Raw genomic sequence first — 13,068 nt, forward strand, 5'->3', positions numbered from 1 at the left:
AAATGCCCGCCATGTTGGATTCACGGACAGCGGCCGGTGTCCACGGACACCGCAGAAAAAACATATTAAAAAACACAGCATTGCACTCGTCAAACTTATCAAACAATCTCTGGGGAGATTTGGGATGATGAGGATGGGATGGGATATGGCCATAAGAAGCCAAAGAATTGGTGTTTTTCATCCCCGAAGTCCGCGAACAGTCCTGATGTCCGGGTACAGTCCTGTGATGTTTGCGAACACTTCAGATGTTCCGGGACATCTATGCCTATTTTTGCATTACATGGTGGATGAAAAACAGTTTTTGGATGGCTTATAAGTTTGGCGCCACTCAATGAAACTGCATGACATTTCAGAATTCTATTCTAGACCTGATTCCAAATGGTTTTGCAAAGTATGGTGGGATTCTGTCAAGAGGGGGCAAAATTAGAGGGGATCCCAAAATATTGTAAAGGTTTATAAATGTGGTGCCATTTGACGAATCTACACACAAGTTTGCAAAAAGATTTTAGATCTAGACATAAATGTTGTTGTAAAATTTGGATGGATTTTGTAGAGAGGGGGCTAAATTAGAGGGGGGTCTCAACATTTTTAAATGGCTTATAACTTTGTTGCCGTTTGACGAATGTGGACAAAAGTTTTCAGAAAGATTATAGATCAAACCTTCCATGTTTGTGTACAGACTGAATGGATTTTGTCAAGTGGGAGCTAAGTGATATTATTATTGTATCTACATACATTTTGACACTTTTGAAAAAATAAAACAAGGGCTGGTTTCAAGCAAACTCGTGTAAGGAGCATTGTCAAGGTCCTTAAAGCATGGTTTTGCAAATGTGCATGTGTTTTATTTTTTGACAAGTGTCCTAATGTAGGTACAAAAAATAGTGATATACCTTTGATGACTGAGTTATAACCTGTGGCCATGGGCAGAGGCTAGATTGTCCGGGTCATGTATTAGCTCATGACCCGGACAATCTGGCTACTGGCCATGACCGCAAGGGACGAAATATTGTGTTAAAGTGTCCGTGTCCATCTGGAACCAGCTATGGGGTAAAGTTATTCGAAAGTAGGCTAGGTTTGAAAGGGAAAAAAATTGCTTGTGATAATATGGTGTGTCCCGCTGTAGGAAGAAAAATCTATCTTTCAGCACCCTGGGTTCCCGCTTTGGGAACCCGGGGTGCTAATTGCCTTTATCCCCCATTGCAAGGGCTGCAATGGAGGATAATGGTCTAGAGCCCTCTTTATTTATTTATTTATTTATAATGCTCTGAAGCCCGCAGGCATCAGGGCGCACATAGACACAGAGACCCAGATAAAATCGCTGGCATTGAAATCTCTGGATCTCTTGACTCCATTGATCCTACAGTTTCATGTGAGGTGTTTTTTACTATGGGATTCTCGGCTTTGAGCGCCATATGTAATAAAACAGCTCCGCAAAAACCAAAAGCCAAGAAAGTCTCTCAACCTTGGTTTTCAGTTAATTTGCAAGAATTACGCAAGCTAGTTGGTAGGACCAGCCAGACTTGGTTTAAAAAGCCTACTTTAGAAAATCAAATCAAAGCTAAAAAGGCCCTGTTGGGATACAAGCTGGCCATTTGTTCGGCCAAGAAAGACTTCTTGGGGAAAAAATTGCAGTCTGCTTGTAATCAACAGAGAGAATTGTTTTCTATCATATCTAGGTTTTGTAATCCGGACTGTAAAAATTCAGTGCCTGACTTCACAGAAGCACGAGCCAATCTGTTCAACTCTTTCTTTAAAGATAAGATTAAACGAATAAGGATAGATATTGAACAGACAATCTGTGTAAGCCCACCGATATGTACAATAAATTCTGCAGTATCCAAACTTGGCAGTCTTCAAAATCAGATTCCTTTATCTGTTTTTGACTTTCACTCAGTCACCAAAAAAGATATCTATCAACTCATTACCACTCTTAAACCTCCAATTGATTCCCTTTCTCCCCTACCAGCCTATGTAGCTAAAAAATTGGCGCGTGAACTCACCCTATTTATGACCACTTTTGTTTATAAGTCTCTATTAACAGGGACTGTTCCAGAGAGCCTAAAGATATCCATAGTCTCACCTCTATTGAAAAAACCATCACTGGACGCAGAGGTTCTGCAAAATTATCGCCCTATTGCAGGACTGCCATGGCCAGGAAAAATACTTGAGAAGGTGGTTACTAATCAGCTCCAGGAGTTTGTTGAACACAAACTATTATTAGACAAATTCCAATCGGGTTTCCAACCAAAATTCAGAACTGAGACGGCCCTCCTAGTGGTACAGGATGAATTATTGAAGGCCGTGGACCAGGGAGCTTATACTTTTAGTGATGCTGGACCTGTCCGCGGCCTTTGATACAGTAAATCATGAAATCCTCCTAGAACGACTACAGGAGGTAGGAAGAGTCTCAGACTCAGTATTGAAATGGTTTAAGTCCTTTCTGACTAACCGTCAGCAGCGTGTGAGACTGTTGGAGTCCTTGTCGAACCTCATCTGTTTAAGTTGTGGAGTCCCACAGCGATCCTCTTTGTCCCCACTACTGTTTAATTTATATATTTGACCTCTCCTGGAAATCCTAAGATGCTATGGGTTGGATTTCCATTCATATGCCGATGATACCCAGATATTCGTACAAATTACCTATTTCCAGGAGGCATTCAGCAAACTGGAGCAATGTTTGACAGAGGTAAGCAGCTGGATGCCAAAGAACTACTTACAGCTTACGACGCGGGAAACGCGGAAACGACATTTTCAGTTGGTATTGATCCCAGTTATTACATCTTCAGTAATGGTTACAAGAAACAATGTTGGATATGCCCTGATTTGAGAAAGGCACCTTGCCGAAACACGTGTAATCTATAGGGCAATTTAATTAAACTTTCCTATCACATAACCCTATTTGGATTCAGCCTTATTTTTTCTGGCGCAGTAATAAGGTGCAGTCATAGCAGCTTGTTTCTTGTACTTACAGCTTAATGCTGCTAAGACCGAACTTATGTTATTCGGTCCTAAGCACCTGCTGACAGCTGCCAAAAAGCTGCCTGTTCCAACAATGTTGGGTAGAAATGTACAATTCGTTTAAAAAATTAAAAATCTGGGATGTATGTGGCAAGAAGATTTGGGTAGTGAAATACAGGTGAGAGCAAAGACTAAAGCAGTCTATTTTGTCAAGCACTTCCTTACATTCCCAAAGAGGCTCATGCCGCTGTGGTAGGGGCGCTAACCAGTGCCCACCTTGACTACTGTAACAGCCAACTGATGGGCATCCCTTCCAAACAACTTCAGCGACTTCAGAGAGCCCAGAATGCGGCCATCAGATTGATATTTAAACTAAGTAAATTCATTCATGTATCACCATATCTTCGAAAGCTACACTGGCTCTCAATTGCTGATCGCATCAAATTTAAGACAGCCTGCATTATTTTTAAATGCATAAATGGTATTGCCCCTCTGTATCTAAGAGAGCTAATTCAGCCATATCATCCAATAAGACAATTACGCTCCAGCGATAGCCATCTTCTGATCATTCCTCACTCAGCCTATATCTCTCGAGGTGACAGAAGATTCACTGTCTTTGGTCCCAGGCTGTGGAACTCTTTACCTTTGCAATTTAGGACCATGAGCTCTCTTCTGCAATTCCGCCAAGCATTGAAAACCTTTCTCTTTAGGTAGATAGCCCTGTTTTTTTGGGGGGCCTTGTCTTGACTTATATCCTCTACCTTTGATGTTGCCATCTGCGCCAAAATACGATTAAGTTCGTCATGTGCGCACTATAAATACAAAAAAATCAAATCAAATCACTTTGCTTGGTCCGCCAGGCTGTTATCCCCTGTTCCGGTCCCTGGAACGGGTGATGAATGTCACATTATACCCATTAGCATAACACAAAATGCTAATGGAAATGTTGGAAAAAAGTATTGAGTCTATGTACTTTACTGAGAAATGTAAAGTAGATGGAGTCTATAAGATTTTCTTTTAGTTCTTTTTTTTAACTGTGAAAGGTGATTCCTAAAATAACCTTTCTTTTGTTGTTTTAAAAACAAAAATGTGCAGGAGAGGTTAGAACCTAAGGTGAGTAGGGAAATGAGGGAAGAGGCACCAAGCACTAATATGGAGGGGCAGGTAGACAGGGGAAGATGTTGCGCATGTGTTACTTCTAAGGTAATGGGCACTGTTTCTCGTGCTCCTTGATGACAGCTACAAACACATGTCAAAATTGCTTCCCCTGCAGAGTGGTGTGTTGCAGTATAAACAGAGGACTGTTGTCTTCCAAAGATATGGATCAACAGCCTCTTTTATTGCTTGCAAGGTAGCTTGTGGGATTTTGTGTCCCACAGTAATAGGATGTGTGGTGATAGTATTGTTTGAGGAAGATGATGTGGAGGCAGACAGCCTACTACTTGCTAAGAAAGGAACAATCTTTCTGAGAGCATTGCGATAGTTGGTTTTGGTGTGCTGGTGCATGGAGGTGGTCCCGTAGGAGTAATGTCCAGGTAGTCTGTGACTGAGTACCCAGTGCATTTCACTTTTGTAGCTTTAGCCTTTGGAACATTCCCAACAGTGGTAAAGAACTGCCACACCCATGATTCTCTCTGGGTGTTAGAGGTAGGCACTTCCTCTACCTCATCTTCTTGTCCTCTTCATTGTCTTTGGAAATACTGTGCTTTTTTTGTTTTGTGGGTCTCCAGCCAGTGGTGGTGGTGGCTCTTGGGACGGAGGGATGGCAATAGCTGGTGCCATATTTAGATAAATAGCAGTTCTGCTACTATTCTTGCAGGTATGTGCTTTGTACTAGATTGTTAATGGATAATGAGTAAGAATAGGTGTAGGAGCTGTGCAAGGATACATTTTGAGCTTGAAAGTTCCTAGATCAGTAGAAAATTCAGTTCCGAACTGTGTTCAAAGCAAGGACCAGAACGCGAAGTGCAAACGCGTTCATGAACACGTCATCATGCCGTGCATAAGTGCATGGTCACGTGGCACTGTCCGGAAGCTTCACAATGACGTCAGACGTTCGCGGACATCGACAGAAGCAAAAACAATGGAAAAAGTATAAAAGTGTTAAAAATTACACTAGAGTTTTAAGGTGAAACGTTGTAAATTGGACAGAAAAATTGCTATATTGGGGTAAGTATGATATTAGTAAGTTGTAGGAAAATAGCATGCACTGGTAAAAACCCATGGGATTCTCTGAAAAAACTTTGTTAAAGAGACGTTATGGTTAATTTGCATCAATAAAAACCTATACAATTCACTGAAAAAACTTTGTTAAAGGGACTTTATGGTTAAGTTGCACTAATAAAAACCTATGAAATTCAATGAAAAAACTTTGTTAAAGGGGCGTTATTGTTAAGTTGCACTTATAAAAAACTATGAAATGTAATGAAAAAACGTTAAAGGGATTTAATTGCTTACAAGTAAAACTGAAAAACCTAAGCAACCACAACTCGTGCCACCATCGTGCACTGCTAATACCAACACCCAAGATACTGAAGATGATATCACAAATGTCATTGGTGACATCATTGATGACATCACAAACCTTGACCACTTGTTTTTGTTTTTTATCTAGGCCAGGTCGTTTTGTTCAATGACAGTTAGAATATTAAAATTCAAAAGGTGCTGTATATCTAGACGTTAACCTTGTCATATGTTCTTAAAGTACTTTCCTTAGGGTTTGGTCTCAGCTCATGGTCCACGTGCATGGGGCAATAGGCAGGCCTCAACCACACAATTAATTTGTATACATAAAGATAAACTTTAATGCTATTAACATATTCTGATGATACTGTTTCTTTCTTCCTTACTTTAGTTTCCCTGTACGTGCCTCTGATTTGTATGCATTGTGGGTCATCATATATATTCATATGTATTGTTTGTACTAGCACAACTGTGTAGTAAGTCTAGAATTGTTAGCTAGTTATTACATGTTTAACATTACACAATCACCCCTGACATCGTGTAACCAACATTATAAACACAACCACTTGTAGGATCTTTTCATAAAAATTAATTTCACATGTGGTGTTATCAATGACATTTGTGATGTCATCTTTGATGTCATGGGTGTTAGTCTTAGCAGTTAATGGTGGTGGCGGTTTTTCGGTTTTACTTGTAACCATAATGTCCTGTTAACAACGTTTTTTCATTGAATATATATATATGTAAACTATTTTCTAACACACACTCATGGGCTGATCGGCTCCAGACTGTCTGCTCCATTTACTCAAGCCTGGATCATCCCTACCCTTTCAGAGAAGGGAACCTCTACCCTTGTCCATAACTAATTCTGAAAAGAAAACTGTTAGGACAAAATGTGTTAAAAATAGCTGATAGATAACTGACAATTCCTGCACTAGTTAGGCACAATGTCTGACCAACCTCTCCTGTTCTGCTCAAGAGTTCACAAAAACATGGACTCATACGTTTTGTCACTCAGGCATTTGCAGATATGCTAACCATGGCTTGCATAGTCAGTAGCCATCAAACAGTGGATATGGAAAATATCCCATCATAGAGAATGGGATGTGCAAAATCCAAACCTACGCCTACAATCCACCATGAAGGACCTGCTCCTTTTTAAACACCAAGACCAACAAATCAGAAAATGGAGGAAATCCCAAACATTAGCAAATAAGAGCCTCTCAACAGAATTAAAGGGTGTGTAGACTTGAACAGTGGTTCATATGTCAATAAAGAAAACCAAAAAACTCTCTGCATGGGATGAGTCCTTAGGCTGACCTCGAGGTCAGACCACTGACCAAATCTCAGAGGGCATTTGCCCATTTTTACAGTTGTATGGGTAAGATAACATAATAGTTAGATGGGGAGAAACCGTTGGATCCTCAATTGGCTAATCCAACCAGCCCACAGAACCCACAGGGAGATAATCGGCTTGCCCTACTGACCACTACACAACTAGTGCTAATACCTCTATTGCCTATCATGACCTGTGGTCATCAAGAGCACAAATAGAGCATAATACATCTTCTCTAAGAAAGATAAAGGACTGATTCACAAAAAGCTCACATCTGCTGTTCCAGCCAGTTTCAAAAATAGTTGTCGGCAGACCACCATAATGTGATATGATATGATATTTATACGCGCCTGTACACATGTGTTTCTAGGCGCGATGGAGGTGAGAGCTGTAAAATGCCACCCGCGATACTGCTTGTGCTAATGTTCTACAAGCTTTTTCCTCCCGATACCCATACCAGCCCCATGCAGTATAACCACCACATAATGTACCTGGTGCTTACAGGTTGCTGCTGCCTCAATTAAAAATGTGCAGGCCAAGTGGCCGCTATACCACATCAAGGAAATTCCTGCACTAGTCAAAACATCAGCCTGTCTACACGGTTTCTAGTCATTGCATCAAATGCCAAACTGTTGAATGCCATACCATAGAAGACAAAGCATCGAGAAAAAAAGCATTGAATGCATTTTTTTTATTCATTTTTTTTAATGGGGGTTTTCCCCCAAACTTCCTTTTTTTAACCTTTACAAGCCATTATAATTAAACTAAACCCTTTACCATTTAAAAAAATGCATTTGATGCTTTTTTTAAAAGCATTATTTTCTATTTTATGGCATTCAACGTTTTGGTATTCTATGCAATGACCAGATACCGTCTACACGGGTGCAGTGGACAGGATGACTGTTGTACACAGTACGACTATGACGAAAATTATTGTGCCCTACTCACACTAAGGAATCTTCACTGCACATGAGACTTGCCCTTAGCTTATTAGAGGAACGTTGTTCCACTGCAATATAGAAATATACACCAGGACACTGTCAATGTGAAATAAACATTCAGACTAGTTTAGCTGAATGGTGCCTAACCAATGTCCCACTGAACGTACCACATGGCCAAATGTTTTTCCCACGGGGTTGGGGGCAGTCAACCCACTGAACTGAGTTTTTGAATGAATTGAAATGTATACATAGGTGAACTCATTCTCATATTTTGTCCCTTCAGACAAGTAGCCAACAACAACTGCTGAGCCCAACTCTTTCCGATAGAGGGGGATATCGACAAGACTCAACAGAAGCCGGGAAGCCCCAAAGAAAATTTGGGCAATGGCGTTTGCCAGCAGGTGAGAAGAAGAGCATTACTCTAAGATTACTTTTACACACCATGCTTCCCCTTCAAAATTGCCTTGACAACCGTTCACACAAAGCTATTTACATTGCATGGATATTTTTTTCTCATTGTATTTTAGTGTAAATGTATAAGCGTAAGAATCATGGTGTGAGTAACACATGGACATTATTCCACACATTGTTCAAATGATATCTTCTTAAAAAGCTTGGAAAGTTCAATGACATTGTGATAAACATAATCATTGACTCTCTATGGCATGTTTATCTTTGAACAACAAGAATTCTATCATGATATCCTTTTGTATTTGCTTTTCTAGCACCAAAGCCTATCAGTCACTCTGTGTCTTCTGTTAACCTGCGTTCCGGTGGACGGACAACTGTGAAGTCTGTGGTCTCTAAGATGAACCCAATGTCTGATACCGTGTCTTGTGGATCAGAGGTCAAAAAATGGTGGACCAGGCAACTCACAGTGGAGAGTGATGAAAGTGGCGATGACCTTCTTGACATGTGACGCCAGTGGGAGGGAGGGCGTAGGGGAAGTTACTGTATGTTGTGAAAAATTACATTATTATTATTTTTTTGTATTTATTTCTATTCAGTATATTTGTGAAAATGTTTTTTCTAACTAACTGTCATCCTGCCATGTGTACAAATGACAGTTTTATGCAAAGACCTAACAGCACATGGAAGCATTGAAGAATGTTTAGCAGCAGTAATCCACACACTATTAGCTCTAATCTTGCAAGTTGTTTTTGCAATCTGTTGCCATGATGGAAATACAGTGGTTGTAGACTGTAGCCTGCAACTTGGAGCTCTTCAGATATGCTGGACTACAACTCCCATGATCCCTCACCTGTGACTTTTCTGGCTTTGGTAGATGAAAGTTGCAGTCGAAAAGGTTGTAGAGCCATCCTCTATGAATGTTATTGGGAAACATGTTTCTGCTTGTAAATGAGGCTGCTGTTGCCTGAATAGTGAGCTGTAGGCAAAACAATCTGGTATACGGTAGCATACCATGGCAACTAGCATGCTTTATGCCAAAATACTGTGGTTCCTCCAACAGAGGTAAGTCCCTTCTTAAAACATCCAAAGATCTTTGTAATTATGACGCCTTTGCATTATTTTGCTGATCCCAGTTCACCTCCCTCTGTTTCTCTGGCAAGATTTCACTATGTATTAAATAACCTCGAAATGCCAGCAGGAAGCATATACTATTTTTACAAAAAGCTAATTCTGAAGATACATTTATATTTTCTTTTCTTGCCATTTTCTTTTTTTTTATAAACAATGACATTAGACAAGTTAAAAAGATTAACTCAGAAAATTAATCATTAGCTTTAAATGAAATGTAAATATGTTTTTTTAAATAATGCAAGAACGTCAACTTTCATAAAGGATATTTGAAGGGTTAATATGCTGCATGGCCAAATTACGTGGTTTAAGAGAATCTAAGAAGCAAAGCTGTGACTATGTGTTTCATTATTCTTGTGGTTCATGTTCCAGTCATATTCTCTGTTTTTTGTATAAAACCGGAAATCAATTGTACACATGAGGGAAAGTTTTGTAGCAAAAATAGCATTGCAAAATTGGATCTTTCATGTACTTTTGTACTATACTTGTAAACAGCAAATTAAGAAGAAAGCCCATCTAAAGCAGGGCTGGCCTTGTAAAGTCAATAAACAGTAAATCTAGCTAGCTAGGTTATCTGATTGTTCACAATGTATATGGATAAGAAAACTGACATACAATGTGCTCGATTCAAAAAACCTTTTTGAGGCAATTGGAGAAATATGTTAGCGCATCTCCTTCACTTGCATCCACTAAACTTGTGCCCAGCTCATAAAGGGATTTAGGATGGATGCATCATAGATGTGCATATTCAGATGTCTTGTTCCCATGTGCACAATTGCAAAACCATGCAATCTGAGGGAAATTTCACACTATTTAAAAGCCATTGCAATTCACAAATGGGATGTGCTTTGAAATGTGTCAAGATGAAAAGCACCCTTAGCCCATGGTCCTGTCTGGAACAGGCATAGTGACACATGCAACGCACAAAAAGGATATTTGTGAATCTTCTTTGCATTCTTTCTTCCGGCAATTGAATGTATATCCTTCAAACAGGGATAGAAATGCTTTTAACATAAAACAAATATATGTAGATATCTCTGTCTTAAGCCTATTAAGGGCCAGTTATGGAGAAATGCTCTCCTAGCATCCTCTTGAAAGCTTGGAGCTTATGATGCTGTCGGTTGCACACGCTCCATAGCAATGTATGCAAGGAACCCGCAGATGGACATATCACGTTATACGCTGGCCCGTGCACATCTGGGACACGGAATTGCAATTGATTTTATTTGTGTATATATCAGCTCATTCAGAAAAGTTGATTGGATTGTATTATATGGGTTGACAATTCCAGTACTGATTAAAAGTCATGTTTCAATAGGAAATGCAAAGGATGACGTAGACCCTTGACCTAAGAAAAAGTCAGTTACAGGAAGTGTTGACATACGTGCACACTGGGGCGGTGATTTCATTGTATGATCAAGACATGTTCACTTATCCACTAGCTTTTGCAATTTAGGACCGTTTGTAAGGCACATTGACAAACTAGTGTAAGAGAGAGCATTGCTCTACCTGAACCAATGATCAAATAATGAGACACATCTTTAGTGTACTAGGGTCTGGCACAAATTGTATATAATACTGTTTTTAAGTAAACGTCTGACTTGTGGTCTAATAACGGAGTTCATATTCCCCTTCAAATGTATATGTCAAGGTCACAAATGCATAAATTTCAATCTTAAGAGTAAACAAAGTTGCAGGGTTTTTTGTCGTGATATTCAGAAAAGCATATTTTTTTGTACTTTACATTTGTGTTTGATGTATTATACATTATATTGTATTTTTCATTTTAAATTGCCAAACTATACATTTCAACAAAAATTGATGTTTTGAAAGCCGGTTTCTATTGCTGATAATGTAAATGCTACTCAGGATGTCTGCGGTGTTTAAACATAATGCACCATTATCAAGAAGGACAGTACACTGTTTTGTGCTAGTTTGAAGTTAAGATTTTATATGTAACAAATGTTGAATTTATAAATATACTGTGCTGTATTTTCAATAAATTATTGAAGAGCAGGACAAAACTGCCTAGTTGTTTAGAGTTTTTTGCAAGTATATGTTTTGTTAATCTGGGAATCTTGTCAGGCCTTCAAATGAAAAATGGAAAATAAATGTTTTCTAGTCCAGCATCAATCTTAAGAAATACAGAAGTTTGCGGATTGTGAGAAATGTATTAGTTCCAAAAAGGACAGGAAAACGTGTTTGTCATGATTACTTATTTTGTATGCACCTATGATCGTGACACAAAACACAGACACAGTGGTTCTCCCACTTAGCAGGAAATTCCCAGATTGCCATGAGTCCATCTTTCTTCTTGATCACCACTGAAGATCAAGATAGTTTTGAGGGTTGCTGATTGGATTAACATCACATTAAAGGTGGTGTTTGAGGGTTGCTGATTGGAATAACATCAAATTAAAGGTGGTGTTTGAGGGTTGCTGATTGGATTAACATCATATTAAAGGTGATGTTTATAACTAATGAAACATATGCAATGAAGTTATTAAAATGTTTCATCAAGTGCTCCACCCACAAAGGCATATGACCAATGTGTTTAAATAGTGTAAATAGTGCATGATAGAATTTGACGTTTAGTAGCCACAAATTTGAAAAATAGCAGTCTGCAGTGTGCCATGCTCGTATTTGGCTTGCCTGCACGTGCCTCACTGGGACCAAATCCTGGTGTGCGGTGTGCTTTTACCCTCCACGGCTGTTGCTTTCCCTCCTGTAGTTGGGTGAACTGCTGTCAGGAGCTACTGTGCACAGGGGGAAGAAGCAAAGTGGTGCACTGTGTGCAAGGAGCAGGGAGCAGAGCTTGAACAGACGCCGTATCTGGAATGCTTCATTTTAGATCATATCGCAATCCTACAACTACCATTTAAAAACCTTAAATGGCGCCAGCAAAGTGGAGTAAAGATGACTATATAGCTAACAAAATTAACCTATGAAGGGTTCTTTCATCACCCCCAACCAGCCCCCGAGTCACACGATTTCAAAAAGTCATCCAGCAAGCAGAGTTCTTTTTTGGGGTACTAGTGGGGATCTTAGTGAATAATGCATTGCCAACTCTCAATCGGACAGTGACAGCCTGGACAACCCTTCTCAAGCAATACAAATGGAAAATGCATGCACAAAAAGGTGCATTGCAAGTTGAACGATTTGACAAAGCTCTTAAAATGTTTGTGCCTGTGCACACCACTGTTTGGGTGACAAAAAACAACGATCAAGACGCAGGTAACGATCATGCTGCAGGAGCAAACATAGGGGAAGGCATCTGCTGGTGAGGCCGCATCAGAAACTGTGAATGTGGGCGATATCAAATGCAACCCCACTATAGCCAGTTCATGCAGGGTGCAGACCATTGTGAAGATCTAACAGAGGCCTTGCTGGGTGGGGCTGAGGGGGCTATAGCCCCGGGTCTTTTGGTTGTAGCCCCGGATGGAAGCTCAGGGGCTACAACCAAAAGGCTAGCTAGCCCCGAGTCGCGACAGTCCCGACGCCCCGAAACTTTTCCAGACCTAGCAACACCCCTGAGGTCTAAGCACATTGATCTAAGCGTCCCAGGAGTATAGCTTAGCGCAATGTACTCGCCTTGGAAACAAGACGACACGGAGCAACGCAAGTTCAATCCCCTGGTCCACGCTTAGAAACCTCTGGGTATTAAGCGTGTTATAAATACGCAACTAAGACATATTTCTGTTACAGTGCCTTGATGCCTCCAGGTTGTGTGAGCGCTTTAAAATGCAAATAAATCAAAAAAAATAAATTAAGTACACATGCAAGGGGAGCCACCAACTGATAAGGGGTACACACAATGCAACAAATCAGGAA

General features: G+C 40.0%; 1 protein-coding gene across 2 annotated transcripts in view; it reads left to right on the forward strand.

Moving 5' to 3' along the window:
• NALCN (sodium leak channel, non-selective) overlaps positions 1–11,264 on the forward strand; it is a 3,431,684-nt gene extending 3,420,420 nt beyond the window's left edge. For both annotated transcript variants that reach the window (XM_069637002.1, XM_069637001.1), the window contains 2 exons: positions 7,982–8,099; positions 8,424–11,264. In XM_069637002.1, coding sequence (XP_069493103.1) covers positions 7,982–8,099; positions 8,424–8,617 — 312 coding nt within the window. In that variant the 3' untranslated portion in view covers positions 8,618–11,264. The remainder of the gene's footprint in view (positions 1–7,981; positions 8,100–8,423) is intronic.
• Positions 11,265–13,068: the final 1,804 nt, after the last annotated feature.

The sequence above is a fragment of the Ambystoma mexicanum genome, chromosome 7p, assembly GCF_040938575.1.
Source record: "Ambystoma mexicanum isolate Mex_15411 chromosome 7p, UKY_AmexF1_1, whole genome shotgun sequence".
NCBI classification, from domain to species: domain Eukaryota; kingdom Metazoa; phylum Chordata; class Amphibia; order Caudata; family Ambystomatidae; genus Ambystoma; species Ambystoma mexicanum.